This window comes from Xiphophorus hellerii, chromosome 1 (genome assembly GCF_003331165.1).
Source record: "Xiphophorus hellerii strain 12219 chromosome 1, Xiphophorus_hellerii-4.1, whole genome shotgun sequence".
Classification (NCBI taxonomy): Eukaryota; Metazoa; Chordata; class Actinopteri; order Cyprinodontiformes; family Poeciliidae; genus Xiphophorus; species Xiphophorus hellerii.
In genome coordinates this window covers 14,104,985-14,127,066 of record NC_045672.1, presented here as the reverse complement: position 1 = coordinate 14,127,066, position 22,082 = coordinate 14,104,985, and the positions used below count along the sequence as shown (strand labels likewise).

The 22,082-nt window shown below is 39.5% G+C and overlaps 1 protein-coding gene across 1 annotated transcript; it reads right to left on the bottom strand.

The window, feature by feature from the left end:
- Positions 1-5,663: 5,663 nt before the first annotated feature.
- On the bottom strand, positions 5,664-15,042 carry spsb1 (splA/ryanodine receptor domain and SOCS box containing 1). The gene is made up of 3 exons (XM_032572737.1): positions 14,835-15,042; positions 9,069-9,927; positions 5,664-7,085 (listed from the first exon to the last, which is right to left on the bottom strand). The coding sequence occupies exons 2-3, from the start codon at positions 9,760-9,762 to the stop codon at positions 6,958-6,960; spliced, it is 822 nt and encodes a 273-aa protein (XP_032428628.1). The 5' UTR covers positions 9,763-9,927; positions 14,835-15,042; the 3' UTR covers positions 5,664-6,957.
- Between the last annotated feature and the right edge of the window lie 7,040 nt (positions 15,043-22,082).

The window sequence follows — 22,082 nt, the reverse complement described above, 5'->3', positions numbered from 1 at the left end:
ATCTTACTCAAGTTTAAAACGTCCCATGTGAGATGGCTCCATGTTGCCCCCATCCCAAAAAAATATATACTATAGCTGCAGAATCTTTAAATATTTGAGTATTGTATACTTTAATAAAAATATGACAATATTAAAGTGCCACACTTCATACGACCCTGAGAGTTTCATACTTACAATGCTAGTAAAACATGCATTCATTATAATGCACGTTTTTAAGCACAGTGTTGGACCCTGGGATACTGCCGGCCCGGCCGTCTTTCATAAATGAAAAGGACGACCACCAGGGCTGCATCGGTCATCTCTAACACAGCAGGGTGTCTGCAGCAGTATGCTTTATGCTGATAGTTTCGTAAAAGAGTGAACAGGAAAGCAGTCACTCATACACAGAGGTTGGTTAGCGTAGTACTAGTGAAGTTACACTTCAGTAAGAACAGTATTTCAACACATTTGTACTTAAGTAGAATTAAAAATTAACCTCCCAAGAAATTACTGAAGAATAAATTAAGCAAGCTTAATATATATATATATAAAATCGGCACAGATTTCTTGATCCGTCGTCTTCCGCTTATCTGGGATCAGGTTGCATGGGTCATTGATCAAGCAGAGAAACCAATACTAAGTATTTTTAATAGATTTTTAAACTTTAAAACGGGTCAATTTGACCCCCAACATAACAGGAGGGTTAAGGTGTTAATTATTTCTTAATAAATAAGGAATATTTATTATTCCTTATAATAAATCAACAAATTTTTTTTGGACTTCATATTTGGTCTGTGTTTTGCTGCAATAAAACCCATGCTGCTCTTAATACAGACTGCTAAAAGAGATCTTTCCTGCCAACAGCCATCACCATCTACAATAACTCTTTGAATAATCTCTATTAATGAGTTACAACAATATTCAATTTCCCTTTGAAATAAATAAAGTATTTTTGAATTTGAATTAATCTGTGATCGCTTAAAAAAAAGTAAATAATTGGTGTATAAAGTGAGAAAAATGGTATATAACTATACTTCAATAATCACATGTGTGTCTAATGAAGGCTGAGGCAAAGCAACAGCTGGCTGATGATAAGATAAGATAAGATAAGATAAGATAAATCTTTATTGTCATTGTCACAAGGACAACAAAATTCAAAGGGTGCCATCAGTCGGTGCACATGCCCAAAAACAAAAAATAACTGTCTCACAATTCACACACAACGCAAGAATCAACAAACAACTGGCAAAAAAAAAAAAAGAATAAGAACAGCCACATTCTCACATACATCATTTATGATGATTAATGGTTGTTTTTGATTGCATTTAGTTTTGTTATTGCTATCGGGTGAAATGTTACATTCACAGATGGGATACCCACGCTATGTGCACTGATGCACCCTCAAACCATCACTGATGCCAGGTTGAAAGCTGCTGCACTGAACCTAACTCTGAGTTGTTCCCATTAATACATGGAAAGATGTGCAGCAAAAATAGTGCTCTAATGTAAATTTATATGCAATATCCTGAGACATAAAATAAGCTACTAGAACAACAACATGCAGGACATGCTGAACTATATGCTTATCTTGTACCCTTACTTCCTGCTGACATAATAGCTGCTAGAAATCTTCCATTAACCTGTTTACCTGGAATTAGTAGGGAGATAAGAAGAAAAGGCAAAACAAACTCCCCTATTATGACAGAAGGTCAGCATATGAACACAGACCATGAAATGTTGCATGTATATGTGTAAAATCTTACTTTATAGTCCATTTTCTCCTACAGTGTATTCCACTAAAACAATGAAGGATATTTGCTGATAGGAAAGGAATGAAGTCACCTTGATAAAACCCTCAGCGTTTGTCCCAGCAGCACCCGTGTTATTGTTCCAAAACATCTCGTCAAACAAGACGCACTTGCAAGTTCAGCTGTTTAAAATTCTGACAGTGTTTTTGTTGGCAGCCAATAACAGGGTGTTGACGCGAAGAACATGGTTTATTTTGCTTAATAAAGTAGTGCTGGATTATGTTTGTATATTCTTTTATAAGGAGTAGCAGTGCAGCGACTTACATTATGTAACAACAGGTGCACTTTCCTGCAGTCGTGCCATCAGGTCTAATTTAAACTTGTGTAAATTGTTGCACCTCTGACATTAGGTACAGCTGCTCTATTTTGGTATTTATGTCTCTGAGGTGCCACATTTAAGAAGCACGTAGCTCTCGTTCTGTAGAATAAACGTGATAGGGGTGTGTGTTTATGGGTGTGTGTTCAAACTGTGATCTGATTCGACAGAGACGAGCAGAGGAGGCGACTTCTTCCTCCTGTTTGTTGCATGTGTTTACACTGAGAAGCTTGACCAGTTTCTGTCAACAAAAGCAGAAATCAGGCCAAGTATTTGCTGTGCTTGAAATCAGATACAGTTATAAAATGCCAATCACGCATCAACCTTTATTGTTAAAGGTTTTCAGGTTTTGGAAATACTGACACCAAGTGACCAGACGTTCAATGCACATCTGCCTTTACTTTGCGTTAAACTGTTAAACCCTAACTTTATTTCGGTTTTGCGTCACAACTTTTGCTGTTGATCATTTCAGTTACATCCAGCTTCATGAAATCTGCCTGCTTTTAATTTTTTTTTGTTGCCAGCTGCTGTTCCTAATCCTGAGCCTTATGTAAAAAGATGAACAAATGCACGGATTAAAATCTCTGTGTAAAACTGTCACAGACGGGACACAACGATGGAGCAGAAACCGAGAACAGCTGACTGCTCCTCGCCTTCAGTAATACCCTATTAACCCATGTATTCAACTTAATGGATATCTGGATACTCTTTTATTGAATAATACATCTTTTATTCCAAAATCGGCACAGATTTCTTGATCCGTCATCTTCCGCTTAGTCTGGGATCAGGTTGCATGGGTCACTGATCGAGCAGAGAAACCCAGACGCTGATCAAATATTTCTGGGACGGTAGGATCATATTCCCAAACTTGACTCCTTTCAATGTGACCTGCAGATCTACTCTGATCCAGACTTGACTGATGGCATTCCTCCTCATTTATAAGACTGAACTCGACCACCTCAAGAATATCGTATCATCTGCTAGTATCCAGGATCAGCTCATATCTCATGCTAGGATTATTTCAAACAGGACATTATTTGTATAGCACATTTCATCAACAAGGCAGTTCAAAGTGCTTTACATTATAAACACACACACAAAAAACAACAACAAATGAGCCAAATATCAAAAATAAATATACCAAATAAATAAAACAAAAAGCATAATAATAATGTGCTCATACCAATCAATATCAAAATTTTATGGGTTTAAACCTGTCCCACTTTTGATATTCTGCTGTTTTCTGTGTGTTTGAACCTGCAAACAAAGTAAACCACACCGCAGAGATAGTGAATCACATGTAATTACGTAACGGTTATGTCTCCAGGCCAGTGACGTGCTTTGGTGCCCAGCAGAGCTCCCTTCTGCCATAAACTGAGGCGTCACATCTCGCTGACACTCGCACAGCTCTGCGCTATTTATGGACAGATTGCTTGCCGTCTAGTGATTCATTTTCTCAACAGTCTCTGAATTGTTTGGTTGTTCTAATTATGCAGGGAAATGATTTCACTTACTGGAGCTCAAGAGATGGTGTACCATTTTTGCATACACATCCAACCAAATTGAATGTTTTGTGGCAGATGTTAGACAGACAGAGACTTTAAAGTCAGACTCTTTTCCTTCCCACAGCCTCCTTCAAAAAGTATATTTGAAACCTGCCGCTGCATGGAGTCATCACGAAGAGCAAGACTGTGGCTCATAAAACTGGCAACTTGTAGTGACAAAAGATTTAATAAAATTACTTTTTGGTGATCTGTATGTACTTCCTTCTGCATTATTTAATTTATCTTTTTCAATTTCAGAAAAACTGGTCTTATGCAAGACATCCAAGATCAATCAAGTTATTTGTTTAAAGCCAGATACGAAATACAAGTCAGAACATTTTTCTGTTTAAAACTGAACTGTTAAGTTGACTGCTTTTAACAAAAGTTTATTGCTCAACTAAAAATATATATATATATAAAATATGGCTTATTTAAGAGGTACGCATTAAAAAATGTTCACAAATAATTTTCAGTGCATTTTAACAATTATTTGAAATATACTTAGTAATATGGATGGACAAAATAAATAATCAAATTCTTTTCATGGCAGGATTTTATATTTACTTTTAATACATGGGGGGGGGGAGTCCTTTATTTATAAATTATTCTTTCAACATAGTACTGATTAAATCTAGAAAACCATTAAAACAATTCATACATTTTCACAGTAGGTTTTTCAATATAAGACATAATTTTATGTTATGCGTTTACAAAATAATCAGAATTGTTTTTTTTTTTTTTTTTACATTGAACTCAATACAAAAGACCCAAATAAGGCCTTTGTGTGCCATAACTATAATTCCTGCAACCATTTTAAAAGTACCAGAAACTTGTAATATCTAAATCCGCCAAAAGAGGGCAGAAGCATACAATTGGTTTCAGAAATTGGCCTTTTTTTTCTAAAGTTCTTCACAGGGATTTTTTCCATCTTTCAGCTTCATTGTAGTTCTGAGGAAAGGTTATGACTAAAACTTTATAGTCAAAGCTGCTAAACAGAAACATATGTGGTAGATTTATATTTAGCTATTCCATTTACCATCTCTTTGTTCAGTGGTTAGAAGAAAGAAAACTGAACCTGAAGTAACCACCTGGCATGACGTTGACTCAAGCTAATGGGGCAGAAAGATTGAAAACACACCTTGTGTGGGAGGAGCCTGATGATGCAGGACAGTTTGTTCATAAGAACACCATTCAACTCAGATGAAAACTGTAGGAGAAATTAATGAGGGCCAATTCTTTTTACACAGCACAATGGATACAAAACAGAACACACAAATAACCCTGAGTTTATCGTCACCATTGATATCACACTGCAGCTCTTCCACTTTGACATTCCACTAGACCACAGGTGTCAAACTCCAGTCCTCGAGGGCCACTATCCTGCAGTTTTTAGATGTGCCACAGGTACAAAACACTGTAATGAAATGGCTTAATTACCTCCTCCTTGTGTAGATCAGTTCCCCAGAGCCTTGATGACCTAATTATTCTATTCAGGTGTGGTACAGCAGAGGCACATCTAAAAGTTGCAGGACACCTGCCCTCGAGGACTGGAGTTTGACACCCCTGCACTAGACCACCAGGTGTCAAACTGCAGTCCTCAAGGGCCGGTGTCCTGCAGTTTTCAGATGTGCCACAGGTACAAAACACTGGAATGACATGGCTTAATTACCTCCTCCTTGTGTAGATCAGTTCTCCAGAGCCTTGCTAATGACCTAATTATTCTATTCAGGTGTGGTGCAGCAGAGACGCATCTAAACGTTGCAGGACACTGGCCCTTGAGGATTGGAGTTCGACACCCCTGCACTAGATAAAGGCTAACACAATTTGAACAAAGCACAGCCATGTTTTTGGGCTGTGGGACGAACATGGGCTGGAAGAAGAGTGCTGCTAACTGCACCACTGTCGCCTGTAGCCGAATACTAGACATCGCTTTTAGATAGGATTTGCTATATTCGACAGAATAGCCTCAGCAGGCAGAACTAACAAGTCTGATCCAATAAGAAAATGAACACCACAGACAATGTGAAATAATCTTTAATAGATACTTACAAACAAATTTACACAAAGTAATACAAATCAAGTGGAAGCAAGCAAGGAAAAGTAGGGTGTACCACTTATACACATTTAAAAACATACAAGTTTATGATATGGCATTTGACAAACTGTTGGCAATCTGACCTACTTCTCTCCATTACATTTGTGCAGCACTCTGTAGATTGTCACTTTCTGTTAATATGGTGCTTTAAAACCAAAGTTTATCAAGTCAGGCACCTACAAAGCCAGCTTCCAAAAACCCCTGACCCAAAGCTTTACACTTCATAGACAAACAAGACATCATGGTTCATGGTTTTCTGCCAGTGGGGACCCAAGAGTCAGCAAACATTTACATGTTCTTTTTTCCTCCTTTCTTTGTTTTAATATGTGCAAATCAGTGCTCAAACATGGAGATTACGAATTAAAAAAAATGCTCTTGAGCCTCAACAGCACATGGTCAAGAACTACTGCACTAATAAAAACAAGGAGTGACAAAAATGATAAAAAATAGTTTGTTGAGAAGAGTTTCCTGCAGGTGCATGCTACAAAGAATCACAGTGACATTATCTTTCTGTAGAAGACTGCTGATGATATTCCTGCACCGCAGCAGCTGAGCGGATACATCCATGTTACAGAGAGACCGTTTAAGAGCAGCACAGGCAGTGAGTGCTGCTCTTAAACGCACTCAGAGCACCAGTGACTCTATAAAATGGTCATCAACTCTTTCCTGTGTCATGTGAACAGCAAATATATTTAAAAACCAGCTCTAAAACCCAGAATTTTATAATGCTTAATTTGAGACTGATGCGAGTGTACTGCCATCTTGTGGTCAGATAACAGCAGATGCACTACTGTGTTTACTTGTGTTTTTGGCTCAGCGTCGTCTCAGCACAATTTCATTCAGATTTCCAAGGCTACAAAGACAGGAATGCATAACTCAAGCTTGGAGGTCACAGCAGATGCCACATTACCCTACAAGCTAAAAGTGGTTCACCAGCACGGTGACTGTCAGGGCATCAGTTGGATCAGTGTGTGCATAGTACTCAGTGATTCCTGATTTTACAAAGTTAAAGATTACAATTGAAAAGAGTCATAAAAACAGGATAAGAAACTCGAGAGGAGTTTTGCAACCGACAGAGAAGCGTACTTGCTGATTCACGCAGGTGCCTACATCAGTCCTGGAGGCTTCAGTAATGCTGCCAAACGGGTTGAACCCAAGGACGATCCCAGAGAAAGAAACAAGGGAGTGCAGAATGTGTTTCGTCAGTCAACTTCGTCATTGGTAGAGCAGGTAGTTCTTGAGAGAGGCTGGCAGGGGAAGTCTGTGGATTTCACTCAGCCGGTCTCTTCCTAACGCCACCCTCACCGAACGCCTGCATAGGTCCATCAGCGAAAGAGGTTCAGCTAGGGGAAGACAAAAGAGGCAGATGGGTGAGGAAAAGGATCGGCTTGCAGGGACTGTGTTGTTTAATTGGTCAGCAACTGTTACCTTCTGTGACCTACATAAGAATCAATGAGAATAGTTACAGTATGAACATTAAACTGGAAACCTGCTTGGCTTTGTAAGCACTACATCAAGGTTTCAAATAAAAAAAAAAGAAGAAAAAAAAAAACATACAAAACTGTCAGCTGGCTGGGAAAAAAAAGGCATCGTTTCATTCCTTATGAGCAAGTTAAATTCAGCGGATCAAAATAGTTCAGGTTTGAAGCAGCTGAACCAGAACAGGAACCATAATGACGTGAAGGCCGACACCCATCCTTCTGGTTAAAGTTGGGTTGTTTAATTGGAATTAGAGGCATGTAGATTCAGCATCCAACTAAAATAAACACAAGGTCCCCACACATTTTGATCTCATGTCCAAAATGGTTGAAATTTTGATTCCATTTGTTTATACTCAGTTAAATGGATTAAAAATAGTTTAAAAATAAAATAAAAGCCTGGTACGATACTTTTAGTTTTACAATAATTCTGCACAGCATCAGTCGCTCACCAGTTGTGAACACTGATGTGCTTATGTGGGAATAATTGTTTTAATAAATAAAATTAGATCACATCGTACTTGTTGTCCTGCCCTATGCCTGCTTGCAAGTAAAATCAAGACTATTTGAAGTACAATTATCTTATAAATTGATGGGAGTAAGAAATGTACAAAAACCCAAAGAGGAAATCTAAGCTTAAATGGCAGCCAGTGGTTAGAAATGAGAATCTTCTTTGTTCTAAACAGTTTTTAAAAAAGGGCAAAATCTTTGATTTATACAGTCAGATGAACATCAAGGAGGCAAAACACACAAAGTATTGGAAGGGATGCAGTGTGTACACACTGCAGGAGTCGGGCCCACACAGGCAAATTGTGCCCCATGTTTGGCACAAGTTACCAAATCTATCCAGGAAGTAGGTAGATTTTCCAGCTGCAAACTTTCTGTAGGACGCATCAGTCAAGCTGTCAGATAAAAGACTTGGTAACTATTGTTCTGATGAGGAGGAGGAAGAAACTCACTGCAGCTAAGAGGGTGTGGGTTTTTATCAGAGTTCAAGCAGGCCTGTGTTGGAGCCACATCGGCTACAAGTCTACCTCTGAATAGGGAGCATTGCCAAGTCTGAAAATGGTTTCCATCTTAAGGCAGTGGGATCAGCTCTGCTCTTCAGCTAAAAGAGAGACTGTCACTTCAAACTGTAGATTGGTTTTGTGAATAAGAGATTATCTGTGGTGCTTTTCTTGCATAGGCACAAAACTAGGTCAAGGGATCTGAGTCAAACATAAAAATCTAATGAGTACAAAGCACTTGGGACAGATGGGTAATACACGGTCTAATGTGCACCAGTGTTTTCAGACCAGAAAGCTGGGCAAATAGGATTAATCCAGTTGTAGTGTGCTTGCTTTAATCTCTGTGATACTGAGCAGCATCAGTTTTTGATCCTGAACAACCAGGAACCTCTTGATGTTTCACTAACATCTATTCAGGAGGCTTCCCAACCAACTACTGGAGCCAAAGTACAGTTTGTGACAAAGTAGGGCAGTTCCCCTGAAGACCAATCTTTACAGTGAAAAGTCCTTCTTCATAAGGACACACAAATCCCTGACATGATGAAACAGCAAGTCGCTGAAAGCATCACATAAATAATTCACCTGATCAAACTGCAAAGCACATTGCAGATAATTTTGAGCTATAACCAATTTTGAGCTATAACCAGTGCATAAGAAGGGTTTGCAAATAAAAGTCTTGCTGTGCTTTAAAGGAAGCCTGTTTTGATGTGAGGACAAGGCATGGACTGTTTGACCTTAGTTTACAGCATCAATAAATCCTCTGGTTATAAAATCTCTATATACAGCCACACAGTCGCTCATGGCAACATAATACGTTGAAACATTTACAATTCATACTTACGATCAAGTCCATTTATGTACCGGATTCGTATTTCACAGTGTCCCCACACGGCGCTCACTATTGGGTACAGCTTCTTGCCTTTGAGTCCTCTAAAAGCCACTCCGAGATAATGTCCATCCACTATGTAACCCAGAGTGCCCTCGTCCATGTCCAAAACCACCAGGAGCGAGTCTGGTATTATGAAGGTGTCGTCTGGCTCTAGGAAGGCCGGGTAGGTTTTTCCTGGAAGGTTCTTGCCATCGTGGTAGAGTTTACTTCTGCACAGGTCCCAGCCCCAGGATTCAGAGTTGCTCCCCACCAAAGCCGTGTAGCCCACAGAATGCAGAGGGGCGTCGCTCGTCCCAACGCCAACCACCGCGTGCGTGCCCCTCTGACGCATGGCCCAGTTGATCTCCCATACATGAAGTCCCCTCGTGTAGCCAACACGCCCCCGGATGGCGTCCGTGCTCTGCGCCACAGGGTGCCTATGGAACACCAGCTTGTTGTCGTCCTTCACAAAAACGTTGAGGGAGCGGTCGTCGCTGTTCCACGAATGCTGGATCTGAGTGTCCAGGCTGGCGGGCGGCATGTCCAGCAGAAGGTCTAGACGAGATGGCTTGGTGTGACTCAGGGCCTGTAACTCCAATGTTAGGGGACTGAATGCCGGATCCCGCATGTCAATAGTTTTAATGCCACCTGGGACTTTCTGCCCCATGCTCCAGGTGGGTATAGCAGCTCCTCAATCCCCACCTTTTTCTCCTCCCCCCGCCTCAAAGACTAATGGGGGGAGTGTTCAGCCTCAGAGCCTCTCCTCCGCCGTGCTCCTGCAACCTGGGATGCGTCTGATGTGGACCACCACGACGAGACGTTTAGGACCAGTCTGGACAGTTGAGAGATGAAAGCACAGAAAACAAGTCAGGAAGTTTGTTTTTCTTGTGTGTAGACTTTAAATGTGAACATCAGGAGTAGAGAGGTGAACATTTTGTGGCCAATTTCCAAACTGGAGTGTCTGTTTTTAAAGACTACAAACATTTAAATATTTTTCTAACCCTTTTAGTGTGAGTGGTCATTTGGACAAGGGTTAACTATTATTTTAAAACAGTAAAAATGATTATGGAATTAAGATTTGAATCGTCCTTAGCATATTATTTTCTCAATTAGCATGGTTAGGCATCACTTAAAAACACCAGGTCTGAATGTATTCGCTTGGTTGTAGAGCTTTGCAGTAACTGATGTTTCTTGGAAACATTAAGTTACTCCAATTCCAGCAAATTTCATAACAGACAAAGCTAAAAAGATTCAAACAAGCCCCATTCACACCTTGAAATAGCTAAGTGTGAACAGGAAAATGAGATAAGATTTATAGTAACTGATACGTTTTGATTAGTAATTGTTTGAAAAACACCCCAAAATTGACTGTTAATTTTTATTTTTAATATTTTCACCACTGTTGATTCCTTGAGACCTTAGATATTTAATCATACTTATAAATATGATTAAATAGTTACTTCATAAAAAAAACGGGAAAATAGCGATGCATCGTCACTGCAGTCAGCTTATCTAAAAGGTATAAAACTTATTAGCTAGAATACTGTAAATATAAAGGATATTTTCTTAGAAAGCCGGGATTATATGGATCAGTGGATGCAATCAGTGAATTTCATTTTTGGTACTGGTCATTTCAGCTGAGACCTTTTCTTTTAAAGATATTTCATACAATGCACAAAATCTCTGTATGTGGAATATCCAGCCACATTTACGATGCAGTGGGTGAGTAAATTAATAAAGGTGTGCAATCGCAAGCCATGAACTATTTTACTGCAGTGCTGTTTAATGAGTTAAAAGTTTCTGTCTGCTGCTGCTGCTTTATGAAGCGCCACATTATCTATGTTTAGTTGTCTCAGTCAAATTATGTCTGCTAAAGTAAGCTTCAAGAGTTTGGAGATGAAACAACCCAGAAAACGTGAACTGAGACACTCAGCCAAGTTGGTGCCAGTCCTACGCTGTAGTGCTAGTGACTGAATGTTTCATAATTAGCAGACATGTAGCTCATTCAGGTGATGGATTACTCTGTGACATGGGTGTGTGTTTATTTCCATATAAAGCAGGTAACTCATTCTGACATGCCTCTGTAATGTAAAGGTGTACAACAGCTTCTGTGCTTCCTCCAACTTTACATTTAAACACCTCATAATACTCAAAATAGTTAACCGTGTCTTCTGTCATTAGCAACTTCTACACTGCAGAGTGTTGCCATCAAAACCCAGTACACAGGGTGTTTACTGGCTACAAAGGACAGATGAAACTAAAATCATCTGACTCCGGTCCCCAGCAGATTTCTTTTTGCAGTCGTCATGTAATTCCAAAAACAAAGAATTAGATCTAATGTTTACATCTACCAAGAAACAGTATGTTTCAACTGAATCTAGTTAAAAGCGGGCAAAAACCGAGAAGCTGCAGGGCTGCAAGTAGCCTCAAAAGTGTCTTTGTTCTCATGTGATTCTTGGAGAGAGGGAAAAACATGTTAGGGACAACAGTGTCCCAAGAAATCCTGAGACACAACCAGAAAACCTGCGTCGGCTGTCGTGCAGCCTTTAGAAAACTGTAGAACTGTCGGCATAATGCATTTATGAATAACTTTCTCGGTTTCGCTTAATATCTTCGGTTGTTTGACATTGTTTTTATTCCCCTTTTATCAGCTCACCACAACATGAAGCCAACCCAGAGGAACAAGATCAACAAGTTTCTGTTATTCAACAGTCTAACGTCTGTTAGACAGAGATTAACTATAATAAACTGATTACCCAAACAGAGGAAGCCGTTAAAACTTTAAATATTAATTGAGTTTTTCAGCTGATGTGAATACAGTCTTTAGAAAGAAGAGACTGAAGCTATGTATTGTACACAACAAGCCTCAACACGCAAACTTCTTTGTGTGTTTTTTTAAAGAATTTGAGTTGTCAAGGCAATTTGAATCATATGCCACAACAGACAGAGTTGAAGCATTATTCTTCGATTCCAAGGGACTAGACCAGATCTTGCAACAAAAACAAATAAAAAATTTAAGATGATTCTTAATAAAATTTTGTATTTTAAAAAGGCAAACATCACAAAATATGTACATTTTAATTGCTGGAACTTGATTCACAGCCAGATTTATGAGTTCTACTGTTAAACTCTATAGCTTTTATACAACTTTAGAAAGAAGAAATATTTTTTTTTTGTGAATTTACAACAAAACATGTCTATGAGGAATAGTATTGTCTATGGAGGCTTGCGATTTTTAAATTGTTCTATGTAAATAAAGATAAAATTGGGTTGCACAGATATGGGTGAGAAACATCTAAACCTAATTTGATTAGTTGTCTCATATCACAGAGTTTTCCACCTTCTCTTAATAAATAAGAAAAGGCAACATAATGAAGTTAGTTTTACTAACTAATCGAATAGCCCTGACACAACACTTAACATAACCCGAGGACTTTAAGGATATGAATGCAACAATACAGAGAAGACCAATACATGTAATATATGTGAAACTGAAAAAGATTAATAGTAGAAATGTTGGGGTACATTTCCTTATAAGGCAACAATATTCTGCTAAAATAAAAGTGAAACATTCTCCAATAATAAGAAATGGCTTCATAAACGTATCTAGATAAAGTAAAAAAAACACAAACATTCTCTGGCAAATATATGGCTTTTCATTTTCCCACCAAATACCAAGAGCAGCTCAGATGTGACAGGACACCATTTTATGACTGAGGTGTTAACACACATCATGCGTTCATTTTACAAAAAGATTACAGATAACGCAACATACATGGACGCCTCTGGATCAAAATTTCACTTTACAGTACTAACTGTATTTTGCTTTATTTTTGTATTTTTGCTGTATTTTGAATCTCAAAGGAGATTTTTATGCAGGTGCAGGTCAATCTGTGCCTGACTGTACAGCAGTGCCACGGCACAGAGCGTTTTGTAATGTGGAAAATTATGCTGCTGGGAAGGCCACTCTAATTAAATTGTAGACAAGAGTTCATTGAACACCGCCTTGGCTCTTCTTCTAATGCAAGTAAACAACCATTTAAATGGGTCATGTCTTCTCACTGATTGGAAAACAGGAGGGAAGAAAAAGCAGGCAACGGGTGGCCTGCATTTCAATGTAAACCATCTTCTTTTCATTGGCTGTCCAGCATTCACAAAGAAAGAAACATGTTAATTTTCACAACCTTTGGGCAAGGACTTTACCATTATTCCTCTCACCGCTAAACAGAGTACATAAAACGTCTCTCCACTTCTTGCGTTGTAAATTATTACAAATATAAACACTGCAAGTAGTAAAAGCTGGCTTGTGGCTCGCTTTGTTTTGCAGGCTAAAAGCCTGGCCTGACTGGGGCTCCTGGGCCCCTGGTTTGGGTTAGAGTTGATTACAATGCAAGAGGAAGGGCTCATTGAATTTGCTGAGCCAAGGAAACACTTGTTTTGCATGTAAGGCTCAACTTAAACTGTGCCCAGTTTAAATTAGGAAGATTGTTAATTGGCACATTTGGGTAAAAGTTTACCAGTCATTATCCTTTTACCAGTGAGAAGAACAAAACTCTTGCACGCCATTTAGCTTTCAGGACACGCAATGTTTTATCTTGATAAGGCTAAAGAAAAACAAAAAGGAGGATTTTTACTCAAAGTATACATTTTTACTTCTAAATTGTACCATACCCTTATCCCAATTCGTTTTGGAAAGATACTTTAATTTCCCAGATCACCCTATTCTGGCATATCCCGACTTCCTTTGTGTTCCCTATTGTCCAAGTTTAGGGATGTTTATACCAAGCCCTCAGGACAGCTTACATCAAAGACTGCACTGATTATACTGATAAGACAATGCAGGTTCAACAAAACGAGGTCACTTTTTTTCCCCTGTTACTTTTAGACGCGTTTAATCTTAAAAAGAAAACTACATGTGTTACTTGTAGGTTGAGAGTTACCCTTTATCATTTGACCCACAAAAGCAGTGCTTTACGGTTCTACAAAACCTGAAATACAGCTATGAACTACTAATGTCTACCTGAACATTGTGTTTAACAAGACAACATTCTGAAAGCTGTTCATAAGGTTCCCGGTTAGCTACTTTCACCCTCCCTTAACTTCAACTCTGTAAATAACCACACTTCTCGTTTAAAACAGGCGAAGACACTCACCTCTTCACACAAAAAAAAGCTAGTTACTCTTCGTCATTACTACCAGCTGATAAAGACTAAAGCAAGTCCTTGAAATGTTAAATATAATTTTAAATGTTCCGGCTTGTTTTGTTGAAGAGTAATTCGTTCAAACAGGAGAGCAAGTGACCATCCCGTGGGCCTACTAACTGCTGAGCTTGCCATGTTAGCCGTTGTTAACGCAGGCTAATCGCCACACAAGCACTCGTTGTTCGGTGGGATTCCAAGCGAGTAAACCACAACATTGGAAACCATTACTTTAAAGCCTTGTTACTTTTTAACAGTTTGCCTTAAATCGAGTCGCGTTCTGTATTAAATAAATTGGTAGGACAGCGACACAAACCTGCTGTGATTAGCATAAATAGCAACATAACACGGCGAATCCTACCAAGAGGCTACATAGACAAAACACGGACTATTTAACGGAGCTACACTGAACGTTAGGGGAGCAAGCAACGGAGTCCTTAACGGCCAGCCGTTGCTTGCCCGACACCAAATTAGTATTTAGGATGTGAAGAGAGGAACACCGAAAGCAAAACAGACGCTTAAATGAACATAGAAAACTGACCTCGTTTAAGTTGCCAGGCGGCGATTAGTAGCAGGGAACCGGGGTCGGGTATCTTCGTCTACTTCATAGCAGTTTTCCTTGCTGTTTCACCTTTTACCGTTTGAGCCCCCGACATGAATTAAGTGAAATGGTGATGACTGCTCTGACATCGCTCGAATCACGTGGTAAAATGCTCCCAGCTGCACCAGCAGATTAGGACCTCCCCGTGACGATCTGCAGCAAGACGAGAGGTTCTGCCTGCAGACACTCAGACCAGTGGAGCTCAAATTCAGGCGGAAGCAACTAATCTCCGCCATATTGTGAGTGGCATTTCCTTTTCATTAAAGGTGCAGTATTATGAGTTTTCCAGCTACATAATGCCATTTTATAGCACAATCAAGTTACATTCAGTTGTTCTAAAAATGCCGCATGTATCAAATATGACTTAAAATCATGACTATGATTTGACTTTGTAATTTTACGCCTTTAAATTGGACCTATCATTTACATGAGAGGGCCATTTTCTTGAAGAGCTGCTCTTCAAGAAACGTCTGCTTTTTCTGACACTTCCATATTCAGAAAATAATCATAACATCACTCCTCTATTAAGTCTTTAACAAAATTTTTACCAGCATTGTGCTGGGAAGTAACTCGTATAATGAGCTCTGCAGATTCCACCAGCTGACTAGTCTTAAGGAGCTGAGGCAGAAGATGGAATGATGCAGCTCCGATTAGGAGCTTCATCCTTGAAGGTGGCACTTTGTCCCACCAAGCATTTTGCACCGCTGAATGGCTGCTATGGGAGATTAAAGGATTTATCAAACAACACTCCAGCCACACTCCAGGTATATTTTTGGGGGAATAACCTTATAACATGACGTAAAGCTCAAAAACGTCAATTTTGCATAATGCTGCCCCTTTAAAGGGACCACTTTATGTAGTTTCCAGGCTCACAGTTGTTATAAAAGTGGTACACATATTACAAACTTGACTTCATAATTTGACACCGTGAAATTGGACCTCTGTCTGTTTAAGAAGCTCCTACTTTTTCATACCACAGCATTCATCAAGGCATCACAGCAGTGCTCCTGGTTATGCCGTATACGACCATTCTTAGGAGCTCTGGACTGAGAAGTTGTCTGATAAGCTCAGTAGACACAGTTCCGCCAGGTGTTTGCTAATTACTGCTGCCACTAGTCTGGTGGAGTTGAGTGTGGGAGGGGAGGAGAGTGGGGACGAACAGAAGTAGTTCTTTGTGTAGTTCTTGCTTTTTATTTCTTTCCTTCACAGAAATCCAAAGTCATACTATTTTCTCCAAAAAAGAATGCAGACCTTCCCCCATCAAGAAACTAACGAGCATGCCAACTCATAATACTGTCACAATATTCCACACCGTGTCTTACAAATTTTCTATTCAGGAATCAACTTGCCATCCTCTGGGCCCTGAGGCCCCCCTCCCTCCTCCCCACAGCCCTACGGGAGGCGCTGAAACCTGCAGTCATCTCCATGCCTCCCGTTGACTTCCTCAGCTCCTTCCTCCCAGAGCACAGTCAGATGGATTTCAGCAATGGCCTCATTTTCAATAAGATCAGCACACTTAAAACTCCAGAAACCAACAGAGATTTTCTATAAAAACTTAACTGAAGTCCAGTTTTCTTTTTAGATGAAAATATCCTTCCATGCCGTGTCAATGTTGCCTCATCTCTCATCTTCCTATAAACAGCTGTTTGCCCCATTGAGAATGCAAGGAAGACTAAAAGATGTGATACAAACAGTTACCTAACATTTTGTTTCATAAAGAAGATTTGTTTGTTTGTTTGTTTTTTCAGCAAAATCTTAATAACTCAATCTCCCACAGCTTGTGAAACCCAATTACCTATCAGTGAACAGAACGATGCACTCTTCACACAACCTTCATGATCTGGACAGCCAGTCCAGTCATTTCCAATCTTTCAAGGATGATTATAATCACCAGCTGTAACAGTGGCTCAAGTAAACGATTCAGGCAAATTTGTAAATGACTGCTCAAAGAGTCTAAGTAAATGCAGCAGAATTCAAGTGAGTTTTGTGAAAACTGAGTACTCTGTTGCCATCTAGCGGCTGCTCTGAAGCATACACCTCCTTCTGTCTGAAGGCCATCAGTCTGAACACATTCAGGATATTTATTCCACCCAACGTAGAGTTGGCACACACACTCATCCTGATCAAAAAACTGAAAACCTCACTGATGAGTTTCTCCAATCACTGACTAATTACTCCATCCTCATGCTTAATTTTTCCTGTGTCGTGTGAATTCTCCACGACGTGGACCGGAATAGGAGAGACCTTTGAATATGACCTTATTTGTCCAACGTGTGAGGCTTCTGAAGGTAACTTGGCTCATTTTACATCCTCCATGAGGAACATAGCTCGACGACTTGAATTACCTTCCACTCAGCTCATCTCCCGGTAAAAATCCCATTTTCCCATGCGGAGATGGTGCAATGTGCTGAGCTCGGTGATATCTCAGGGCCGCTCCACGGTGGAGGAGGGGCAAGCAGACATGCTTACTGGCTCCCTTTTAGAAACCATCACTTCAGCAGGATCGATAGTACATCCCACTCCACGGCTGGCAGAGTGTGCTGCCTCCAGAGAGGATGGAGGCCTGGGGTGGAGGTATGCATTGACAGCTGCAACGGAGGCAAGTTCGAGCGGCGGCACGCAGTCAAGGTGAATGATCGCATGCTGCGTCAGACACTGCCACTCGCTTGCTCCCAACTGCAGTTTCTGAAGAAGGCCGGTGGGTGGATGCAGTGGCAGCCAACGTGGCGATGGAGCTGGTGAACTAGTTCAGCTGCTAAGCGCTTCATGGTCTGACTTTCAGCTTCACAGCTTGATGCAAAAGTCGCCAACCGATGCTTCTTTTTGTGAATATCTTCAAGTGCCTTTCCTTGGTTTTCTGCAACCCTTCGACTCAGTTGGAGAACTTAAATAGATTGATGCTTCTAGGTGAGAAGACATCTTGTGTTTCACACAAGATGTCAAAGTATCGCTTGCAATATAAGACCTTCAGAGTTCAGGTCAAAGGAGAAATCCTTACACAGCGATAACAATAATCGTTGTCTTTTCTTAGCACAGCCGGGCAGGAATGAAAAAAATCTTTCATTTCTATTTTGTCTGGAAGGATTTAAATGTGTTGTACTTTTAAAAAAAGAACATTTAGTATGGTTATTTTATATTGCATCTTATTTTTATTGTTCTAGTCAGCAACATGTAGAGAAAAAAGGTGAACGATTACAATTGTTTGAGAAACTTGATAAACTTAACTTCAACACACTTAATTTCAGATTTAGAACAGCTGCTACAATACTGAACATGCAAAACTTAATACATTTTAATAAACCAGTAATACAAATAATAATCTAAATGTATAATGCATGGCAAAAATTGCAGTGATGACTGTTAGCGTAAAAAATTGCCACAAGACAACAAAATATTTCCCATGTTCCAGCTCAAATTGTTGCAGTAATAGTCCAAGATGAAATCATACAGAAGCTCACTAAAAGTGTAAACGCTACTGTTAAAATAGCAGGTTTCTAGACTTTGAAATTGAGACAAATCATCATTTTAAAACTTTAGTCCCCTTGAATGTGACAAATATTCTGCACAAAGCAGCTTTGCAGTCAGTCGAAACTTGCTTGTATTTCAGACTGCTCACAATTTCACACACGTTGGCCACTGACCTCAGTTCCACGTGAAGACAGTGACTCCAGAGCACATGTTGTTGTTGGATATACAGAGACCGACATTTTGAAAAATGTTGTTACCTTCTTCAAATTTACAGACATCGAGATTACTGTCTTTCAAAACAACAAAAAAAGGGAGAGCTCAGATGATGATACTCAAGTAGAAAACAGTTGTGGGAATATCCAGCCATCGTGTCTTTCAAGAAGACAGGTTTTGAGTTTTGTGAAAATTTGTGAATCGACCCCAGAACAGAAGCAAAACATGGTGAGAGAGAACAAATCCTCTATTGACTTTGGCCAAAAGGCCACCCAGAGAGGAAAAAGTCCAATATTCCAAAAGCAACTTGCATTAAAAAGACACAATTTACAGATGCACTTACATTTGGAGGAAAAAAGCAGAAGCTTGCAAGCCAAAGAAACCACCATTACTGTGATTTACCGTGGTGGCAGTGTAATGTTGTGCTGCAGGAGGGACAACATCTCAAAGTAAATGGGAAAAAGTGGAAAGTACAATATGATGAAATTTTAAATCAGCTTCACAAGATATCAGGAATGTCAAAATTTGGCCACAAAAATACATTTTCTCATTTTGCAGTAAAAATCTGTCTGACTGAAGGGGAAAAGGTGTTTTACTTTATAGAGTACAACATCTGGTTTCAACTGTACCTTTGTACAAAGTGATCATTTTGAGCTGCAAACTAAAGCTTTAGCTAAAGGATAGACTAGAACAAATATGAGGAAAATCCTACTGGGACAGCTGGATTTTATTTCAGGTTGATCATGGTAGGTGTGAACACTGAATGCTGAAATTAATTTTAAAATGTTTTGGTTTTTTATATCGTTCCTACAAACAGATTTGTTTTTGTTGTTGTTTTTTCATTTATATTGTACACAATAAATATCATATTAAAGATGAAAAAACAAATTATTTTAAAGTGGGTTTTTTTTTTTTACAGCGATGTCCATACTATTGAAAGCCAGAAAGACTTTTTAAAATTATTTCACTTAACATGATTTTAAATACCTAAACATGAATATAATTTGAATATTTAATAATATAATTAATTCCACAACACAATCAATCTGAAACGTGCAAAATAAGTAACATTTTGCAAAAAATAAATGAATAAAAATGAAATTACCCTACAGCTTCCTTCCCTCTCTCTACACGTGTCAGCAGGTAGTGAACTCGTATTCCTCCTATGTGACTTTTATTGGTGTTTTTGCCGGTTTGGAGTAAAAGGCGCATCTGTTAAGGGAGGTGAACCACTGCAGGGCAGGGGGATGTGGACGGGACAGGATGTGGTGCAGTACAAGCATCCCCCCACTGCTCAGATCGCTGCTCATTTGTCAAGTTGCCCGCATACTTGAATGGTGCATTGCTGCTGTAACACGGCGAGGCAATCAGCAGTGGAACAAGCACACCTCATCCAACCAGGATGGCTCCCAGGTGGATGAGGCGCCTCGCTGGGCCATGTGCAGAGCAGTCTTTCCATACACACATGCTAACGGATTAGAACTGTCTTACATTTAACAGTCTTTACTGTGACAAGGTAAGGCTTTTAATTTGAATACAACCTAACGCTCTAAATAACGTCGCAGCGGTAAAATGAGCCGTTTCTGCTGGTTGGTGTGGCAGGAGTCGACCAGTCCATTGGTCATCCTCAAACCTGCAGGGTTAAACACACGAGGGAACGTTACTTTGGAAATTTCCAGAATTTATTTGAGTCATTCTTTCTTAGTCCCGGGTAGACTGATAATACACATTCAGCAAGTGTTTGAAGCGGTTTGGTGCACAAGTTCTGCTCTCCACACAGGGTCCAAATTATCCACACAATCTCAGATATATATACTTCGACTCCTGCTAATATTTGGTTTTGTCCTCACAAGTCTGAACGAAACCAGATGCTTTTTGCAGCCCTTAAAAGGCTTATGGCTCTGGCTGGTGCTGAGGTCAAGGTTTTTGTGGAGGCTTTTTAGAAAGCTTATTAAATGTTTTCCAAACCCAGTTTTGAAGTGTGTAGCTAACCACATCTACACAAAAGGGTGGTGTTAGCGTGACCTTGTAGCACTTAGATGTGGCGCATTCACTGATTTGAAAAAAAAAAGAGGTTCTGACCCGGTGGTCGTCACTAAGCAAACAAAAAAAAAACCATTAAGCTGAAAATCAGTCATTTCTGTTGACCAGGCAATTTCATGGTGCCTCTCTGTTGGGTAATATGTATTTGCTGTATCAACTGCTGCATTGTGTTGACTAATTTAGTTATGAAGAGCCTGTTTTTTTTTTTTGTTGTTTTTTTTTTATGCTTGGCTAAATAATACAATGTTCTCAACGAATGATTATTTCACTTGATATTTAGTCTTGTAAAATTACATATTTTTCTTAGGGGGAAAAAAACAGACTTAATATGAGAAAAAAAAAATTGTATTCCTCCCTCCCTCCATTCTAAAACACAGCATGGGCCACACAGTCTCCTCAGTACAAAACAGCACACATGATGAGATGTTTATTTAAACCTGGAGGTATGTACAGTCTCTGGCCAGAAATCCTTTCTAGTGCGTCTCTGAGGGTGCAAGTTTGCAATCCTCGTGTGAAGTATTCATGATTATGCGATCCTAGTTATTTCCGTTTTAGCTACAGACACTTCTTATAAAAAAAACAAGGCAATATATATCATCCTTTTTTAGGAAGTTGCATAAGCAGTCCACAGAACATGCACACACCAAAGGACAAGTTAGAGAAACCAATAAACCTGATCATGTTTTTGGACTGTGAGAGAAAGTCAGAGTACTTGGAGAGAATCCATGAATGCTCAGGGAGAACCTGCAAACTTCACACAGAAAGACCCAAACGCTGGGATTCAAACCCAGGACCTTTTTGCTGCAAGGCAACAACAGTGCTACCAACTGCACCACCTGGATTTGCGCCGTGACTTACAAATTAAAAACCACACTTTTCTGGTTTAACTCAAAAAGTTTCAGATCATTAAACAATTTTAATGTGAAACAGAAATACGCAGAGTGAAAAGGCAGTTTCCAAATAATAATTTAATTTATTTAGAGGGGGAAAAAAAGCTGTAAATATGACCTCATGTGAGAAAGTAATTTCTCCCCCGACTCTTGGCAAATGCCATCAAACTTTGGCAGTAAGGAGTCGTGAGATTTTTTGAATCACTTTTTAGAAACTTTGGACATTTCTTTGCAGAACTGCTCTAATTCAGCCACACAGGAGGATTTTTGAGTCTGAGCAGCCAGTTCAGACAGACTTTGACCAGCCCACTCCAATACCTTTATTTTTTTCTATTCAGAGGTGGTCTTGCTGGACAGCGTCGAATGATTGTTATACTGTACAACCCCAGTGTGCCTGAGCTCAACATCACAATCTGATGGCTGGACGTTTTCCTTCAGGATTTTCAGGTAGAAAACAAATCTTCCATATCCTGGATCAGCAATGCCGCCTCATGTTTGAAGTGCTTTTTTTTTTTTTTATTTATAAAATGCATGTTAGTTTTACAGCACATATAATATAATACACGCTTTTGTG